The sequence below is a fragment of the Prionailurus bengalensis genome, chromosome A1 (genome assembly GCF_016509475.1).
Source record: "Prionailurus bengalensis isolate Pbe53 chromosome A1, Fcat_Pben_1.1_paternal_pri, whole genome shotgun sequence".
Classification (NCBI taxonomy): domain Eukaryota; kingdom Metazoa; phylum Chordata; class Mammalia; order Carnivora; family Felidae; genus Prionailurus; species Prionailurus bengalensis.
Window position 1 is genome coordinate 116,908,292 of NC_057343.1, and position 20,391 is coordinate 116,928,682.

Here is a 20,391-nt window from a genome sequence, read left to right on the forward strand (position 1 = left end):
ACCTGTATCACAGGTTTGTGAACACTGAGTGGTACTGTATACAGAAGGCCCTTGGCACAGGTCCCAGCACAATTGTGATCTCAACAAATGGTAGTTGAAGAGAGGCTGCAGGACCTCTCACATGGCAACTGGGCTGGGTCTCAGGACTGCATTAAGCAGACTGGTTGTAAAACTGGCAGGAGAGAGGGTCCTTCTGTCCCCAGGCAGCAGAGCCAGCCCTCCAGCAGGGACAATAAATGGTAAGGAATTATTCCAGGGTGTCTGCACCTAGTTGTGTTGTTTCCCTGTCGGAAGCTGCCCACTGCAGGATCAGGGGAGGCCAGGGACTTGGGTCAGGTCATCTAGGCAGACAGCAGGTGAAAGCTGTTGCCTAGGACTTTCCTGCCGAGGTGACCCCCGGGTCCGGACTGCCCAGGCCTTTCATGGGTGGGGTGGGCTCTGACTGGTGTGAAGAGCGTCCTCGAGCCCATTCAGTCCTGTGCTTATCCTGGCTTGCCAGAGGCCTGGGTTCAGACCCTGTGCCTGCCTCAGGTGATAATGTGTGCTTGAACAAGAGACTTTTCTAAGCCTTGTGTTTCTTACCGGTGAAATAGGAATGATGGTATTATCTATAGTCAGGTACTACTGTTAAGACTAAATCAGGTAATGCACCTTATAAATGGGCTGTCTTCTCTTTCACTAGGCTTTCCCCGGGGCTGGGTATTGTCTGCCAGACCTGAGAACAGTGTTGCTTGTGTTGCTGAGCCAGGTCAGATGAAAGCAGCTGACCTGAAAGTTGTGCCACAGGAGAAAGAGAGGCCTGTGGATGGCACCGCCTCAATGGGACAGCTTGGAAAAGCTCAGTACTGGGGCTCCTGGGTGGCTCAGTTAGGCATCTGACTCTTGATTTAAGTTCAGGTCATGATCTCATGGTTTGGGAGTTCGAGCCCCGCATCCAGCTCTGTGCTACCAGCTTGGGATTCTCTCTCCCTCTCTCTCAAAATAAACAAACATTAAAAAAAAACAAAAAGAACCTCACTACTGACCTGGAGTATTGTAGCTACTATGCCAGGCTCCAAGGAGAGGACTGGCCAAGAGAGGAGGCATAAAAATAGGTAAACAAAAATAGAACTGAAAGAAGATTGCCGAAGGACCAACTTAATTTCTAAGATTCATTAACTTTGAAAAAGTTTAAAATCCTCACTGCTTATAAATGAGTTTTGCGGTGGCTGCGGTTTTGAGATTTTCCTACAAGTGGCCACAGATCCTCTGAGGCCAAGGCTGACCATCAGCCATCTTAAAAATATGTGCTTACAGGAAGAGAGGGTGATGTCGGCTACAAGTCTGCTGACTGGTAAAGGGTGGTTGGGGTCCTTCAAGACCTGTGAGTTTGTTTAGCATGCAAATTTCTTAATGGAGCACTGAGCCCTGACAGGGCTCAGATTTCCAACCCCATTCTGAGAAAATCCCTCACACTTGACCAGGTCTTTACCCCTGCCTCCTCCTGCTCTGTGTGAAAATTAAGAGTCTGGGGGACATTCTGATAGCACTGCCCAGGTTTGAGAGATGAGGATTCTGGGTTATTCTTTTAAGGCCTGCAGTTCCTTTTTAGGTGATTTTTTTGGGGAAATGGCGTAGCCATATCTTAGGCACAGGACATAGTGCTGCCTGGTTTATAAACAGAGCAGGGTTAGCCAACTCTGGCTGGACAGTAATGGACACTTCTTATTGCTCTGGCTGCCTTGCTGTGAGGCCACTTTGTTGGTTCCCTAGTACCTGTCCCTATGGGGATAAAAGTCTTTATGAAGAGGAGACAAAGTAGCTGAGGAACTAAGCCACCCTTCCTCCAGTCATCTGGTCTGGTCAGCACTGGCTCTGTAGGGCTTGTGCCAGTTCAGTCTCACCCTCTCTCTACTTCCCCTCCAGTGTATGTGGTGGAAGACCAAAGACGGGATGACCTGGGCCCATCCACCTGCCTCACAGCCTGCTGGACTGCACTCTGTTGCTGCTGTCTCTGGGACATGCTCACTTGACCTGACCAGCCCTCCGGTCCTGCCAGCTCTGCCACCGCCTTCAACAGGTGTGCCTGCCCCATCTCTTCTGATTGCTGAAATAAATGAAAATGACTAGCTCTGCACAGACATTTCTACCTTCAACACAGTGGGATTCTAGATTATTAGCAGGGGTTGCACTGCTGTTTAATTCAGTGACTTTATCTTTTTAATGTTCAAAATGCATTTCTTATTGGCCTTTCACAAATGTGCTAAATGACTTTTATTTTTTTGGCCAAAGGCTTAGTTATAAAATATATAATTTTAAAATTATACATTCAAGGTAGTGACATGATGTAATCACACTGAATGATTTCTCTGCTGACACCCTGTATGTTTCAATAAATTGGTCTAAACCTCAACCATCTGAATTATTCCAGACAGGATACAAGCCCTGGGTTTGTACGCCAGGAGGGGTCTATTTGCCTTTTTATTCCACTGTGGGTAGGTGCTATTAGGAAGACAGGTTCTCACCAGGCTAGCATTTTCTCCCTGGTCCTGCTCAAGAGATAAGCTCACCAAACTGTTATGTGCTTATACCCAGAGCCTAGGAAAAGGACCTCTCGGTAACTATGGGCTGCTCCATAGTCCTTCTTTTCTGCTGTCACACGCCTCCCTCTACACCCACACCCACATCCATCTCAGCTTTGGCCACAGGGTGGCGCTGAGCCGCCATAACAGCAAGTCAATATCCGTCAGCTGGCCCTGAGAGGCTACAGCTGACAGATCTCGGCCTGCCCACCTGCACTCTGAAGCAGTGAGGTGCTTATAAATATTTAACTACCAGTTGTCTTTAAAACCATATTTTGTCCATCACCTGATTACTGTGGAGTAAATGATCCCACAATAGCTGATTTCAAGCTACCAACTTGATGTGGAGTTGGGAAGAAAAGCACAGGAATACACCAATTTCCATCATCCAGCTGCGATAGACTGTTAACCTCAGAAACAGATAATGGCCAGATTTAGTAATTAGGAAGGGACAAGTCTGAATATTTATTACCCTTGTTTTAAATAGGATTACATATTTACATAACTTGATTTTTAATAATTGGCTCTCCAGAGCCAGTACAAGCCAGCTCCAGCACACCACTGCCCCTAAGCCTCTAGGAGGCCTGAGGATTGTACTGTCCACCGGAAGACAGCCTGACTGCATTTTCGTATGGAACATGTGGGAGGAAACAGGGAAGGAATCTTTAGGCAGAATGCCACCAAGGTTCACTTAAATTCAGTTATACCCTGGTCTCCCTTCTTCCTGATCTGCATGGAAGCTCAGAAGTAGGATTTACTCAAAGGAACAGAAAGGAAAAAAAAGAACCAGGAAAGGCTTCAATGCGAAAGGAACAGAGCCAATGCTCTGGAGGGGGACAGGTCAGGGAGGAGCCGAGGTTGAAAGCCTCTGGCCCTCAGTTCTCAAGAAAGGCAGACTTAGAGTGGGTGGGGGGAACAGATGCCTTTTATTGGTCTAACCAGCGTAACTAGTAGGTTTGGGCAGAGCTCCCCTATCTGTCCTGGCCCCCATCTTTCCTGGGTGTTCGTGACACACCCCAGGGGAGAAGAATGTCGGGCAGGGGTGGCAGGCAGAGCCAGGATCGAAAAGGGGATCAGGGTGAAGTAGAAAACACAGGGTTACCAGATCACTCAAATACAAAGTCCATCAGGGCAGAAGAGAGGATGTTTCCCCACATGGGCCCCTCTGCCCTTGCCAGGAGTAGAAGGGGGCAGGAAGCTTTCACTAGAGGTTTCCTACTGTGCCCTTCGTGCCATCAGCATCTCCCGGATGTTGTCCTCAGCTTCCTTCACACTCCGCTCCAGGTAGGATTTTTTCTGCTGTAGTATGACAAAGAAACCAGGGTTAGGGGGTATGGGCCAGGCTGGCAGATGCAGCTTTTCTGCCCAATGGTAATGGCTTCTCCTCTGTGAACAGTGTCTTCCACTAGCATGTTGTCTTCTGGGGGCCTGGTACAAACACACCTGCCCAGAGTGCTCCCCTCATCCCGCCCACAGACATGAGGGAGGGAGGGGCAAGTTATTTGGTGCAGGAAGCAGAAATGCTCAGTGGAAGGCAGCTGCACTCTTCCCCCAGAAGGAAGTGAACTCAAAACAGGCGTCTCAGTACATGAAGTTATACCAGACAGACAAAGGCCAGGAAATTCCAGGACAAAGCTCCGGCCGCATAACAGACTGTCTCTCAAGGTTTTCCATAGCCCAGGCCAGGCGCCTGTAGCTGCCACTGCTGCAGAATGGACTGGGCACCCTCCGTTCTGTCCAGAGGGCAGGCTGCACAAGTGCTAAGAAGTTGTATCACACGTCTCATCGAGGCAGATGAGTCAGGATGAAATCTGCTTTTCTAATGAAACCGCTGCCTGCCAGGAATCCAGGACAGTGACACACTGAGTAAAACAGACCTTTTGGACGTTCACCTCCCTACCCCATCTGGGTCCTAAATTAAAAATCTCAACTTAGACAAAGAACTTAAACTACTTTCAGGAGCCACATCTGGGCCAGGATTACAAAAGATTAGTCAAAGGAAATGATGTCTGTACATTATTTGCCCTGTGGTCACCCCAAAAACATGGTGGCTTCACCACTGGTCCCTCCCCTAGGGACATACTTGTGGTTGCATTTTCACTTGACATGAAATGAGGCTCCCTTTTTCAGAAATACTCAAAATAATCCCCTCCTAAGGGTGCATGTGACTAAGCCACACTGGAGTCAGTAATGCAAAGCCCTGACCCAGACAGCTTAGATGCATCCAGTACCCTTCTCTCATTCACCCCTACACCCTAGCAGCTGTGGATTCACTTTGACCGTTCAAGTGCCCATATGACCTGGGAAAGACTGAGCCAGAGAACAAGTGAGCAGCCTGGCCTGACAGGCCTTCTTTGGGAACTGATGCCCAACCAAACCACCGAGGCAGGAAAATCAAAATGAAGGCCTCTGGGGCTTGAGGCCGTCACCATTAAAATCTCTGATGCCCCTCTACATATCCTTGTGTCTAACTTCTCCCACTCTCTGTCCAGATATTTATTAAATGCAACAGGGGACTTTTTCTTATAGGTTCCAATGCTGTGGCATCTTTATCAGTTCTTATCTGAGCCTCTAATTCCCGTCTGGCTTCTCCTAACTTGAAATCTCCTAAAGGTTAGAAAGAGCCATATCTCTCTACTCCTCTCTAATTTGTCCAACTTGCACACCATTCATTCCTTACCAAACAATAGGAGCTCCATAAAACTCACAGTGGCCACAGATGTATGCTGGTGCTAAGGAATTTATTATCAGTGTGATATCAGAATGGGAACTCAAAGTTCCTTTGATAAACAATCCCTAGACTTTACATGTGGTGACTTAAAGAGGGAAATACTAATAACTCCTGACACACCACTGAAGAATGTACACGTACTGGGTGTTGCACAGAAGGGGAGCAGGAGCTAAATAGTGAGGGCCATGTACCATCTGGGCACCTTCCCAGCCCTGTGGAAATCTAAGGAAAAGGCCAGTGGGGCAAGCGGGGTTGTGCTCCCACAGCATCAGCTGATGCCCAGGGACCCATCAGGTCTGCTGCATTCTATCTCCGTCAACTCGCTGCCCAGCTGGCAAAACTAAACTTGGAACATCAGCCAGAACTTTTCTACCTACTGTACAGGCCTCTGGACAAATTCAGGTTAAAATTCTTATCTTTAAAATTCATCATTCTATGTCTCTTCCTTCTATCTTCCACTTACAGTTCTATGATTTTTTTTTTCAGGATTTTTACCACTTTATAACCTAAAGTCTTCAAGTTTCAAAAAAATAACGCAAAATAAACTTGTCTATGTTGAAATCTTTAATTGCATAAATAAACTTTTTGCACATTAAATTTTTTATTTCGGGGGCACCTGGGTGGCTCTGTATGTTAAGTGTCTGACTCTTGGTTTCAGCTCAGGTCACGATCTCATGGCTCGTAGGATCAAGGCCCATGAGGATCCTACGGGATCCTGATCCTAGGATCAGGATCGGGTTGTGCACTGACAGCAAGAGCCTGCTAGGGACTCTCTCTCTCTCTCTGCCCCTCCCCTGCTCATGCTCGCTCGTTTGCTTGCTCTCTCAAAATAAAACTTATTTTAAGAATTTAAAAAATAAATACAATTTTTATTTCATCCTACCAGATGGGTCATCCCTAACACAGAGGGAACTGTTTTCTAACTTTTTCAGTAGTTTCTGTCTCATCCTTAAAGATACCTAAGCCAAGAAGACCTTCACAATCAAACCTGAATCAGAGTATGTGATGTGTGTTGAATTCTGTCTCACAAAAAGATACATTAAAGCCCTAACCCCCAGGACCCATGGATGTGGCCTTATTTGGAAATAGGGTCTTTGCAGGGGCAACCACATTAAAATGAGGTCATACTGAATTAGGGTGGGCCCTAAATCCAATAATTAGTGTCCTTATAAGGCCACATGAAGACAAAAGGGACACAGACCGAATGCCATTCCTTGATGGAGGCAGAAAGGGAAAGGAAGGCCAAGAAGGGTCGGCAACAGAAGCTATGAAGAGGAAGGAAGGATTCTTCTCCAGAGGCTTCAGAAGGAGGGTGACCCCACACCACCTTGATTTTGGACTTCTAGCTTCCAGAACTTGTGAGAGAATAATTTTCTATTGTTTTAAACCACCCAGTTTATGGGGCGCCTGGGTGGCTCAGTCAGTTAAGCCTGTCACTCTTAGTTTAGGCTCAGATCATGATCTCACGGTTTGTGGGTTCAGGCCCTGCACTGGGCTCTGTGCTGACAGTGCAGAGCCTGCTTTGAATTTGCTATCTGTTCCTCCCCACTCATGTGCACACTCACGATCTAAATAAATAAACTTTAAAAAATAAACCACCCAGTTTGTAGTAATTTGTGAAGAAGCCCCAGGAAACCATGAAATGAGGGATGCCCCAGAGAACAAGTCTACCCAAAGTTCTTATGTACTCACACGTTCCGACCACACTGAATCATAGAGGCCTGGGTAAGAATTTCTAAAAGTATGTCGGGACCTGTACTTCTCCCAAAAAAATTGTGGTAGAAATGATCCAAATAAAAATGAGACAGAAAAGACGCAAAACCTTAAGGAAACTGATTAAGTCAAAAATTTTTCTTTCTTAAATTTCTACACCTTCTTCCTAAAACTCACCAAACCAGAAATTTTGTGGACCCCAGTCTCCCCCACTTCTATAGATGACAACTCCATTCTTGCAAATGCTCAAAACCTTTGGTGTCACCTTTGAATCTTCCTTCTTTCACATCTGACATCAACCAACAAATCCTATGAGCACTATCTCAAAATGTATCCATAATCTGACCTTAATAAATAACCTCCTAAGTGGTCTCCCAAGTTGATTTTGAGAGAGAGAGAGTGTGCACCACCATACACGCGTGAGCAGGGAAGGGACGGGGGCGGGGGGGTGCGGATCTTAAGCAGACTGGATCCATGCTCAGCTCGGAGCCCAGTGTGGGGTCTGATCTCATAAACCATAAGATCGTGACCTAAACCTAAATCAAGAGTTAACTATGCCCCCCTTCTGCCTTCTGATCCTCTTCAGTTTCTTCGCACAGTGCTGAGTCCTCTTTTAATGCTCCAATGGCTTCCTATTTCAAAGTAGAAGGCAAAGCCCTTTTGAAAAGCCATGTTTAGACTTGTTCTCTGCAGACTCTGACCTCAACTCCCTCTCACCCACTCAGCTCCAGCAACACTGGCCTCCACCTCCGACTACGCACTGCCCCTCCAACCCACCACCATGCTCCTGCTTGGCGTTTGCCCTTTGGCTCTGTTAGGAACACTCTTCCCCAAATATCCACAGCACTTGCTCACTTACTTCCTTCAGCCCTTTCTCAAATGCTTCTTGCTGTGATTACACAGCAGCTCCACGCTCCCTATTCCCACCCTGATTTGCATGCATAGCCTGTTACCACTGGAAGAAGCAGTATTTGTGGGTCTTCCCTTACAAGAAAGGAATGTCCATGATCATGGGCAAGACTCTGTTCTGTTCACTGCTATAATCCCAGTGTCTAGAAAAATGGCTGCTACAAGACAGGAACTCAATACTTGTTGAAAAAAGTACATTTATTATCGGAAATGAGTACTTACTGATTTACTTATATACACACTGCTGCTTTGTAGTTCTCCCTCACAACTTGGAATGAGGATCACCAACAGAGCAAGCAAAGGTAAAAACTGACCATCTCCTTCAAGATGGTTTTCAGTTTGGGGCATTGCCTTCTAACCTCTGCCCCTAGGTATACATAGGTCTAAAACTCAACCCTCCCTGATGTCCATGGGAAAATCAAAGGCTTGGCTTCCATAAACAGAACAGGTCCTAAGGTTCAGGCCCCTTGATCAAACCAACCTGTGAAACTATGAAACAAGCTATCCCAATTTCCCATGTCCTGGAATTGGAAATCCTTGAGAAAATGCTCTGAGACTGGCCTGGGCTGCCAGGAGCTCCAGGGGAATTATGACTGCTGTGTAAACTTCCGGAGGCCTTTTAAACCCACACCTTCCAGCAGGAGTCCCAGGAACGCATCTGCTGCAGCATTTTTGTGTGTTGCTGAGCAATCTCCCTCAAAACCTTTACCCTAGGAAACTCGCTAGTGGAATCAAACCACAGAGCCCTGGATGCAGCGACATTCTTGTGGGCCTTGTTCTGGAGTGAAATTCTGAGATTTCCTGTGGGGCTCAGCATGGCCAGGGAAATGACACTGCTTGAGGTACTACTCATCAGCCTGAGGCTCTCCTTTCTGGGAGTCAGGCTGAGGGGCTAGTGTTCTAGTCACATCCTCCCATGAAAGAAAGAGGCTCAAGTCTCTAGAACTTTTCTGACCTCACAGAATCTCTCAGAGAGACTCCTGAAGTAATTCAACTTCTGATGCTTTATCTCTATACTTTTTTCCTCAGAACTTTTGTCCCCCCCCCCCCTTCTCTAATATTTTTCCTATTTGTCATTTCTTAGGGCATAGAAAGTAGTTTTCCCCTCTCATCCTCCATTTCCCCATTTGTAAAATGATTTGGACAGTATCAGTATCTGCACTCCCCCATCATTATTCTTTAGTCACAAAACCTTTTCTTCAAATGACCTCTTAAGACAAAACAACACAGGTAAAACAGAATGGGGGGTTATGGTGGATAAAAGCAGACCTTCTAGCTTGTCCCCAGACTCCAATCCAGTACAGGATCAGTAGAAAGGGCCATCTTGATCCCCCCCTTCGCACCCCTGATGTTCTAGGGAATCTGTGTTCAGAGACCTTCTGCTCTGAATCCCATGTTTCAGATCCTGAATTTGACCTACCCTGGCCAAACACTTCTCCCTTATGTTGAATCCATAGCTTCCAGCTTGTGTAGACCATTGCTAACTTCAAGCTCTACTGTTAATCTAAAAGGATGAAGCAAAGGCTACCTTCTCACTGTTGTTCCCATGACTTCCAAATTAAAAACCCAGAGCCTCACTGATTCTCATGTTCTATCAGTGTGCAGAACTCTAAAACAGCCAGAGGGTACCAGCTGCCCACACAGGGGAAGTTTAGCAAGAGGCCAAAAATTCACCAAAGACTGAGAAGGCATGTCTTAGCAGATGGGAGAGTACACTGTGATGAAGGCAGAAAAACAAAAGGAGGAAGAGAAAATAAGAAAGGCAACGTGGAGGCACAATCAGAGAAGTCAGGAAGGGAATTGAGACAGAGACAGATGGGCAGGGCTACAGCAAGCAGAAGCAGGGCAGAGCTCTGAAAGTGCAAGTGATGGGTAAAGAGCACTCACCAGAAGCAGGCCAGACAGGCCAAGTCTGACCGGCAACCGAAAGCTAAGAGACAACTAACTGGTCCACAGACACGGGTCTATTTGTGAACTCATGAGGTGCATCTACTTTACCATCAAGGACACAACTAGGCTATAAGGGACCTTCTGAACTAGAACATAAGGCTGGGAGACCAGCTCAAAGATGAGAAAGTAATTGTAGGCATGGAGCAGAATATAAGAGAAATCTAAGAAACAGTCACTGTCTGTGTCTTTTAGAAACAGCTTTCAAAACCTCTTTCAAAGGTTCCTCTGCTAAAAGACTTGTTTCAGCTGAGCACTGACCTTGTTTTTCTCCCAGGTGTTCTCTTAACCTGCAAAGAGACTCTGACACTGCTACTGAACAGGGTCAGACTCCCAAATCCTACCTGTAATCACATGCTCAATCTGCCCAAGTCAAACCTCTACGTTACTCAACACCTTATGGCAGAAATACAATGGGGGTGGGAGTAAGGTTTATTCTTTCCTTCAAACAACAGTGGTTGGCCCCTAGGTCTCCCTGGAGTTTAGGTGATCTCTACCAGTGTTGCCCTCCCTAACACATCAGCTTCAATTAAGTCCCAGAGAAAGCCAAGCCCATCAGACAACCCAGGAAAGAAAGTAGAAACTCCTAGGTAAACAGAGCCAGGGGGCAACTATTCCAGTGCACATGGTGCTGATGAGGCCACATTCAAAGAATCATTACATTTTGGGGCATCAGACTTAAAAGGGATGAGACATGCCAGTAAATCATGTCAAGTGGCTCAGAAAAGATTAAGAGGAGAAAGAACCTGCCCATGGCCTTAAACATCTAAAGCAATGGCTCTTAAAATGTGGTCCCTGGAATTTTTCCAGCATCAGCAACTCCTGAGAACCTGTTAGAAATGCACAATATCAGGCCCCACCCGAGACCCACTGAATCAGAAATTCTAGGGATGGAGCCCAGCAATCTGTGTTTTCACTGCTCTCCAGGTGATTCTGAGGCACTTTTAAGTTTGAGAACCACTGTTCCAAAGTGAGTCAGCAGAGGGCCAAAGATACAGTATCTCAGGCTCTGTGAGGATGTTTCTGTCACAACCACTCAACTCTGCCGTCACAGCATAAAAGCTGCCACAGACGATGTGTATACTAAGGAGTGCACCGAAAATGAACGATAGCTATGTTCTAAACACACAAACACAAGCAGCAACGTGGGTCTAGCTAGCCAGGCTATAGTCTGTCAACTCTGTTCTTAAAAAATAGTCTTAACTGAATCCAGCAGGTAGAGATTTCAGAGATTTTTAACTTTCAAGAAAAGCTGATAAAAGCCCAAATGTCCAACCATCCATCCTTCTGATTCATTCATTCACTCATTCAACCCAATGCCAAACCCTATCTCTTTTTCCCTCCCAAACTCTGGTCCTTGAAATTTGTGGCAGCATGCCTTACCATCCTCCCGTAACTCCTTGTTGCCGGAGTCTACAAGATACTGGGAACTGTCCCTCATTCGCTGATGGCTCACGGTCTTCCCATCCACCACTGCTGCACCAAAGTGACTCCAACAAAAATGTAGATGATCCATTCAATACCATGCTCTCCCCTGTCCTCACAGTCTTTACTTCACCCCACCTCAGCCACCCACCCCACAGTCATAAGCTCGAGACCATGTCAACACCACTAACTGCGCCACCTCAAAATTTCATTTTTACCACTGCTACTTCATATTTTTCCAAGTCACTCTGATAACTCTCAACTCTGGCATGTCTTCAACCTCATCCCGATGACAAGGTTTTCATTACATATTATGCTTCCATGGCCTTTTCCCTCTTACTCAGCTAAGCTTCCACAGTGCACCATTTATATCTAACCCCTTATAAATACTTTTTCTCCTCCGCTCTGCTCTCCCTCTGTTGCACTTGCCTGGCAAAATGCCAGCCCAAGTTAAACCCATCTGCCTACTCCACGCTTATACCTAAATGCTGCTAGAGAAGAACACTTAAATGTGCTGGTTTCACTTTAAATTCAGGACCATGAATCTCAAATGGGCACAACACTGACCCAGTATTCTGTTAAACTAAGTTCACTTGTGTGCTCTCCAAAATAGCTACTCCACACTTTATTCTTGTTTCCTCAAATCTCCTACACTACCTCTTCCCTGCCCCCTCCTTTCCAAGTCACTGAGAAAATACAAGCAATCTGAGGAGAATTCTCTCTTCTTCCCACTACCACATCTTCCACCTGACCCACACTGATACATATACTCTCTTCTTACCCTGTTGTTAAAATGGATAGTGTCCCTGCTTCTGTCAAAACGCAACCCTTCCACTTGGGTGTTGGTTCCATCTCTACTCACCTCAAAACTTTCACTGCTGCAGTCAGCCTTTTTCCTCCTTTCTAATTTTCCATTTCTCTTTCTCTGAAAGATCTTTATTGTTGAGGCAAATCACTTTAATTTTTTTTTTAATGTTTATTTTTGAGAAAGAGCAGACAGGCAGGGGAGGAGCAGAAAGAGGGAGACAGAGAATCAGAAGCAGGCTCTGCGCTTTAGTGTAAAGCCAGACGTGGGGCTCAAACCCACAAACCTACAAGATCATGGCCTGAGTCAGTCAGAAGCTTAACCAACTAAGCCACCCAGTGGCAGATGATTTAAGACAAATCACTTTAAAAACCCTTTCTTGGGGCGCCTGGGTGGCGCAGTCGGTAAAGCGTCCAACTTCAGCCAGGTCACGATCTCGCCGTCCGTGAGTTCGAGCCCCGCGTCGGGCTCTGGGCTGATGGCTCAGAGCCTGGAGCCTGTTTCCGATTCTGTGTCTCCCTCTCTCTCTGCCCCTCCCCCATTCATGCTCTGTCTCTCTCTGTCCCAAAAATAAATAAACGTTGAAAAAAAAATAAAAAAAAAAAATAAAAACCCTTTCTTGTCCTCACATTCCCTGTAGGTATTGTCCCCTTTCTTTCCTTCCCTTCTTAGCAAAATTTCTTGAACCAATTGTTTTTAGTAGCTCCCCACTTTCTTACCTCCCATATGCTCCCCAGATATCTCCAATTACTATTGGGGTTATTTTTTTTTTTTTTTTTTTTTTTTTTTTAAACTTTTTTTTTTTTTTTTTTCAACGTTTATTTATTTTTGGGACAGAGAGAGACAGAGCATGAACGGGGGAGGAGCAGAGAGAGAGGGAGACACAGAATCGGAAACAGGCTCCAGGCTCTGAGCCATCAGCCCAGAGCCCGACGCGGGGCTCGAACTCACGGACCGCGAGATCGTGACCTGGCTGAAGTCGGACGCTTAACCGACTGCGCCACCCAGGCGCCCCTGGGGTTATTTTTTATAGAGCAGAGGAAATCGGCTACAATCTTCTTGTAACTCTGTGACTCTGTGGGCCTAATACTCTACAAGTCTTCCAAATGAGCAAATAAAATATGTTTTACTATTTCAGTTTATCTTATTTTGTCCTAGTTTTACAAAACCAAGAGAATCCAACTCACAGTGTTTACAGTGGAGTTTGGCCTGTAGGCATGATAAAGGGGTAGGTGGAAAAGGGTGCGCCCTCTCAGAGAGGAAGTAAGGGCAACTCCTTGCATTCTTGGACGTGGAGGTGCACCTGACTCAACTGTGAGGGCAAGACTAGCAGTGAGATATGTGAACAAACACCTGAAGTCACTTCAGCACTACTCTCTGCTCCAAACAAATCAAGAATTTCAGTTTCCTTACAATTCAACAAAAAGATGGACCCAATTAAAAAATGGGCAAAGGACTTGAACAGACATTTCTTCAAAAAAGATATGGGGGGGGGGGGGGCGCCTGGGTGGCTCAGTCAGTTGGGCGTCCGACTTCGGCTCAGGTCATGATCTCACAGTTGGTGGGTTAGAGCCCCGTGTCAGGCTCTGTGCTGACAGCTCGGAGCTTGGAGCCTGTTTCGGATTCTGTGTCTCCTTCTCTCTGACCCTCCCCCATTCACACTCTGTCTCTGTCTCAAATAAACAAACATTTTAAAAAAAGAGAAAAAAGAAAAGATCGAGCTAAGTGGGAAAAGGCAAATACTGAAAGCCACATGCTGTGTGATCCATTTATATGAACATCCAGAATAGGCAAATCTATACAGACACACAACAGATTAAACTCCCCAAGTGCTGAGGGAGACGGGAAAAGGACGACTACTTAATGGATAAGAGGTTTCTTTTGGAGGTGATGAAAATGTTCTGGAATCAGACAGTGGGCATGGTTGCACAACACTGTGCATTTTATGTTATGTGAACTTTATTTCAATTAAAACTAAAAATTCCTAGTCTTCTCAAAATGCTATTCCACAAAGAGAAAAAACAGGACACTGTATTTAAAAACAGGCATGGCAGGATGCTTGAGTGGCTCAGTCAGTTGAGCATCCAACTCAATTTTGGCTCAGGTCAAGATCCCAGGGTTGTGGGACTGAACGCCAGATAAAGCTCCACACTGAGTGTGGACCCTGCTTAAGATTCTCTCTCTCACTCCCTCTCCCTACCTCTCTCTGCCCTTGTCCCTCACTCAAATGCATTCTCCCTCTCTAAAATAAAAATTACCAAAAAAAAAAAACAAAAACAAAAACAAAAATGAAAAACAACAAAGAAAACAAAAAACAGGCATGGTAAGGCAAGTTCCTAATGAACTACTGTCACAGTAAATCAGTATTTACTCCACACAAAAACTCAGTAAAACTCAGAGTAACACACACAAACTGAGCACGGTAAAATAAACTGATGTATTAATTTGTGAAAACTAACTTTAATGTTATTAGCGGAAGCAGTAAACATTTAATGATTTAATAAGGTACTCTTGGAGAGCCAATGAACAAACAAGGGTAAGGAAACTTCTACGTGATCACATTACTACTTTCCAATCGAAGAGCATATTTATACAACTAAAAAAATAGAGATATGGCAACCGGAAACCCATAAAAGGAACAGGAGACAGTGAAAACAAGCAAGAACTCAAAGCCACCCACCGTAAGCACAGATTAATGACTCAGAGACTCCTCCTTTGCTGATTTGTATAGGTCAGCAGAGGGCAGAACTGGAGAACTACAAATACACTCCAGTATCAAAGAACTATTTATAAAGCTTTTCCAAAAAACTGGCTTTCTTTTCATTAAGAAAGAGAAAAGGGAAACTAACAGTTATACCTCTCAGTATCACCAAGGAATTACTGTTATTGAACTCTAAGCTATACCCCTAGATCAGACAAACAACCTAGGATCTTTGCTCCCATTGCTCGGAGTGTTCTGAAGGGCACGGAGAGGTTAGCTCACACCACCCAGTGATACTTCTCCATCCGGGGTGATCCAGGAGCTCATACCATGATGGAATTACTCTACAGACCAGACGTCACAGCTGCCACTTGTCCCAACTCCACACACACCCAAGTTACCATGGAACTAGTACAAACAGAATGGAGTTTAATATGCTGTTAGCTCTGATGTAAGTAGCTGACATAACACCAATTAAGTTCATAATGACACTAGAATAATAAAAGAGCACTTGGCACACTTATCTTTGCAAACATGATTTAAGGAGTGGTTTTCATTTTTCCCTTTCTTCAATTTCCAGATGCTAGGTCACTAAGAAGCCACTTACAATCTTTTAGCTCAAAGAGTTGGGGTTTGGGGGTTTTTTCCTAAGAAAAGAACCACTAATATTAGAAGGCCCAGCTACTAGGAATATCCAATTATGATACAGGAACCCCCATTTTTTTCAGAGCATAAATGAATAATACTGTGGGTGGAATCTAAAATCTGGAATCCTGCGTTCCCACTCATCTTCCTCTCTTTCCCTGACCAGTTCCGGTTCTGGCTCTGTGCAGGATATCTGATCTCCATTTCTTTTCTTTTTTCTTTTCTTTTCTCTTACCTTCTTTTCTTTAATGTTTACTTATTTTAAGAGAGAGAAGAGTGCATGCATATGGGCACATGAGCACAGGAGGGGCAGAGAGAGCGGAGAGGGAGAATCCTAAGCAGGCTCCATGCTGTCACCACAGAGCCCAACATGGGGTTCAGTCCCACAAACTACGAGATAATAACCTGAGTCAAAATCAGGAGCCAAACACTCAACTGACTGAGCCACCCAGGCGCCCCTGATCTCCATTTCTAAAACATGGGCAGAGGCCATGAAATTTATGAGATGGCTTCACCAGAGAATCCATGGCCATTAGAAAATAAGGGCAGCAGACATCACTAACCTGCTGGTACTTGCATTCTTGAGCCGATCAACTAACCCTACCAATGGCTGTATTTATGCTATACATGGAAGAAGTCCCTGGGCTCTTTGGCCACACTTTCAGGGTATATACTTAAGTTATAGACCGTGGGTTTTTGCATATAATACAGAAAGTTATTTGTTATTATAAATACCCTACAGCAGTTTAAATGAGTGAACTACATATATTAATGTGGGGAGAGCTCAAAAAAAAAAAAGGTTACTGAGAGATAGCAACAATATGATGTCACTTGTTAACTACAAGATGCCATAAAACATGGGATGGAAAGAGAACACACCAAAAACCTGATAGTAGTTGCTTCCGGTGAATACGAATAAAGTTGAGGTGGGGTTGGAAGGGAAGTTACAAAGGAGATTTCAATTTCATTAGTATTACAATGAACATTTGTTCGTTCTGGGTAGTGAGTACACAGGTGTTTGTTAAGTTAGCTTTGTACATTTGTATGTCTTTATTATTTTCCAAATTAAAAAAAAACCTTTATCTTATAAGCATTTGGTGGCAATATGCTCAATTGATAAGCAGCTACTGAGCATCCAACATATGCAAACAACAACAAATCTTGTATTTATTATTTGCTGTGTACAGGCAGTGTCCAGTGATTTACAAGTATTATGTTAAAAGGTAGGTATTTGGCGGGGGTTGGAGGGTGCTTGGCTGGCGCAGTGGGTCAAACATGTGACTCCCGATCTCAGGGTCATGAGTTCAAGTCTCATGCTGGGTAGAGAGATTACAAAAAAAAAAAGTAGGTGTTTTTTAAGGGAGAAATGCTTATCCTCCTAACCTCCAGTATTCGTCAGCTATAGCGGTAGCCTCTCTATCTACCCTCAGGAAAACTAATGGTTTTTCTTTTTCTTTTATAATTTTTTTTAAATTACATCCAAATTAGTTAGCATATACTGCAACAATGATTTCAGGAGTAGATTCCTTAACGCCCCTTAGGCATTTAACCCATCCCCCCTCCCACAACCCCTCCAGCAACTGTTTGTTCTCCATATTTAAGAGTCTCGTGTTTTGTCCCATTTTTACATTTTTATATTTATATTTTTACTTTTGCTTCCATTCCCTTGTGTTCATCTGTTCTGTGTCTTGAAGTCCTCATATGAGTGAAGTCATTTGATAGTTGTCTTTCTCTGACTAATTTCACTTAGCATCACACCCTCTAGTTCCATGCACGTAGTTGCAAATGGCAAGAATTCATTCTTTTTGATTGCTGAGTAATACTCCATTGTATGTATTTATTTACCACATCTTCTTTATCCATTCTTCCATCGATGGACATTTGGGCTCTTTCCATACTTTGGCTATTGTTGATAGTGCTGCTGTACACATTGGGGTGCATGTAACACTAGTGGTTTTTCTGATTGGCATGTTTGGGCAAAGGCAATGTTGCTTAGCTTCTTTTGCTCTACCAGCATCTGCCTGCTTGCAAAAGGTACACAATCTGCCTAACTTCAGTTGGTTCCAAACTTAGGCAGATAATAAAGGGATTATTTATTGTTCCTCTCCATCAACACCATTGTTGCTATTTTATAGAAGAGCATATTTAGGCTTATAGAAGCTAATTTACCCAATGTGGTGAGTGGCAGAGCTGAAGTTCAAATTCATACTCATCTGATTTCAGAGTTCATACCCTTAATTATTATGCCAAGGCATTATGCTACACATATCCGAGCAAAGAAAAAAAAGTACCTACCACTTGCTAAGAATCTTGAGATGAACTAAAACAAAATATTCTCAAGGTTCAAGTTTTTCTCAGTATATCCTGAAAGAGGGTAGGAAAGTGCACAAATTTGTGTGTGTGCATATATGAGAGTGTGTATGGGGAATAGGGAAGGTACTAGTTATTAGGAAACTTCAAAACTAGTTCAAAATTAGTAGGCATGTTTGCTTTCACTCATGTTAAGTACCCACCTCCCTCAAATATTACTCAACATAGCAGGGTTTCTTATCTCCTGTGCTCTCAATGAACTGTGTTCAACCACTCCCTGCAGTATAGGCCCATGGACAGAGGGCTCAGCTCTAAGCCTAATCTGACGTCAGCCTCTACCTTTTGCAAACCCTCCCCAAGTAACAAACCTGCTTCCCTCAGCAGACCAGGCTTGCCCAGCTCCAAGGTCAGTACTAGTAAGAGAAGGCCAAAAAGCATTTGCAACTCAAGTCTAACTGAGTTGACAGCTCCTGCTGCCACCACAAAACCAAGGGTCTGAACAGTCTCCTTGTCTCAGCATGGGCTTGCCCATGTGGGTGTTCACTTAGTTCTTTGGACTCACACTACACACTGTCTACACTTCTGGTAAGAGCTTTACATCCTGGTGCAGTGCCCTCGGGCTCAGTCCATGAAACTCATTCTTTCTCTAGCTACCTCTTCTCCTTAGTTGACCTAATCCAGCTCGGTAACTTTAAATGCCACCTATAATAGATAATTCAAATTATATTTCACTAGCCTAGAGTTCCAGATTCATATATTCAACTATCTATTCAGTATCTCTACCTGCGTATCACAAACCAAACTTTCAATTTGCTTTTAAAATTACTTCTGAGGGACGCCTGGGTGGCTCAGTCAGGTGGGTGTCTGACTTCAGCTCAGGTCATGATCTCATGGCCCGTGGGTTCAAGCCCTGCGTCAGGCTCTATGCTGACAGCTCAGAGCCTGGAGCCTGCTTCAGATTCTGTGTCCCCCTCCCTCTCTGTCCCTACCCCGCTCGCACTCTCTCTCAAAAATAAACATTAGGGAGATTTAAAAAATAATAAAATTAATTTTGAAACTTGAAGCTCAACTAGGAAACAATGACCAATGAATTACCAATAGCACATCTGTTCCCATAAACATATGCAATCTCTGTGGAGCCCAGCACACATGGAATGTTGTGTGGAAGCCACACTAAATGAAGAGCACTGGCACTGGGAATAACTACTTGCCCAGAACAAGTAGTACTTACACAAAGTGAGCAGAAACAATGCAGATTTCATTCATTTTAGCCTTAACACTTTTCTCTTAAACCTCTCCAGCCTCATTTCTCACTCCAACCTCCTTTACCACTCCACTCCCAGACGTCCGTTCCCATGATTTCCTTTATCTGAAATGCTCTCTCCTGTGCCCCAGCCCTACATCAAGCAAAATTCTGACCTTCAAGGCCCAGGTGAAATGACCCCTCTCCCATGAACCCATTCCAGATCTCTCCAAGAGGAGAATGAGTGATACATGGGGAGGAAGGAGGGTCCAAAACTTCAGTCCTCTCTTCCATCCCTACACCCAATTGTCTTTGGCACTACCTTAAAATATATTCAGTCTGACCACCTCCTCTAGCACTGCACCCTGGTCCAAGCCACCATCAATCTCTCCCCTGGATAATTCAACAGCCTCTTAACAGATCTTCTTGCTTCCACCCTTGCCCCCTATACTCTATTTTCAATATAGCACCCAGTCTGGTCCTTTTAAAATATGAATCAAGGGGTGCCTGGGTGTCTCAAATGATTAAGCACCCAACTCTTGATTTTGGCTCAGGTCATCATCATCTCACAGTTGTGAGAATGAGCCCCGCACAGGGCATGGAACCCTGAGATTCTCTCTCTTCTTCTCTCTCTGGCCCTCCCCGGCTCATGCGCTCTCAAGAAACAAACAAAAATGAAAAGCAGTATGAATCAGATCATGTCATTCATCTGTTCAAAACCACCCAAAACTCCCAATTCCAGAGCATAATCCAAAACCTTTAATATGGCCTGCAAGTCCTATGTAATCTACTTCTCAACCACTCCCTGATTTCTTCTAATATTCTCTACCTCACTCAGCTCCAAATGAACTGGCCTCTGTGCTATTCTTCCAAATCATCAGTTACAACCTCACCTTCGGGTTTTTATACTTTCTGGCCCCTCTGCTTGAAAGCCTCTTTCCCAGATGTACACATAGCTTGCTCTCTCACTCCCTTCAGGCTTCTGCTCAAGTATCACCTTATAAGTAAAACCTTCCCAATCAACACTATATAAAATAGCTTATACACTCCCATCATTCTCCGTCTCCTGACTCCATGTTATTTTTCTGTTTAGCATTTATAAATTATACTGTTTATTATCTGTTGCTCCCTCCCTTTCTCCAAAATATAAGCTCCATGCTCATCAGGGTCTTTGCTAATTTTGTCTTCATTGCATTTAACAGTGCAAGGCATATATTAAGTACAAGAGACTGTGTCCCTTAATGTATGAAAGAACAAAAAGCCTCCACAGTTAGACATGCCCCAAAGTACCATGTAAAATCAAGATACTCAGCAAACACTTAATAATCCTTGTTTTAAAATATGCATATACTTCTTCTGACCTAACAACTACAACTGGCCAAAGCCTTACAAATCCACGAA

The 20,391-nt window shown here is 44.4% G+C and overlaps 2 protein-coding genes across 2 annotated transcripts in view; one reads left to right on the forward strand and one right to left on the reverse strand.

The window, feature by feature from the left end:
* CYSTM1 (cysteine rich transmembrane module containing 1) overlaps nucleotides 1-2,392 on the forward strand; it is a 79,571-nt gene extending 77,179 nt beyond the window's left edge. Inside the window, exon 7 of the mRNA XM_043573408.1 lies at nucleotides 1,906-2,392. Within this exon, the coding sequence (XP_043429343.1) occupies nucleotides 1,906-2,012 (107 nt within the window). The 3' untranslated portion in view covers nucleotides 2,013-2,392. The remainder of the gene's footprint in view (nucleotides 1-1,905) is intronic.
* A 610-nt stretch (nucleotides 2,393-3,002) lies between these two features.
* PFDN1 (prefoldin subunit 1) overlaps nucleotides 3,003-20,391 on the reverse strand; it is a 71,106-nt gene continuing 53,717 nt past the window's right edge. The window contains exon 4 of the mRNA XM_043576005.1: nucleotides 3,003-3,860. Within this exon, the coding sequence (XP_043431940.1) occupies nucleotides 3,830-3,860 (31 nt within the window). The 3' untranslated portion in view covers nucleotides 3,003-3,829. The remainder of the gene's footprint in view (nucleotides 3,861-20,391) is intronic.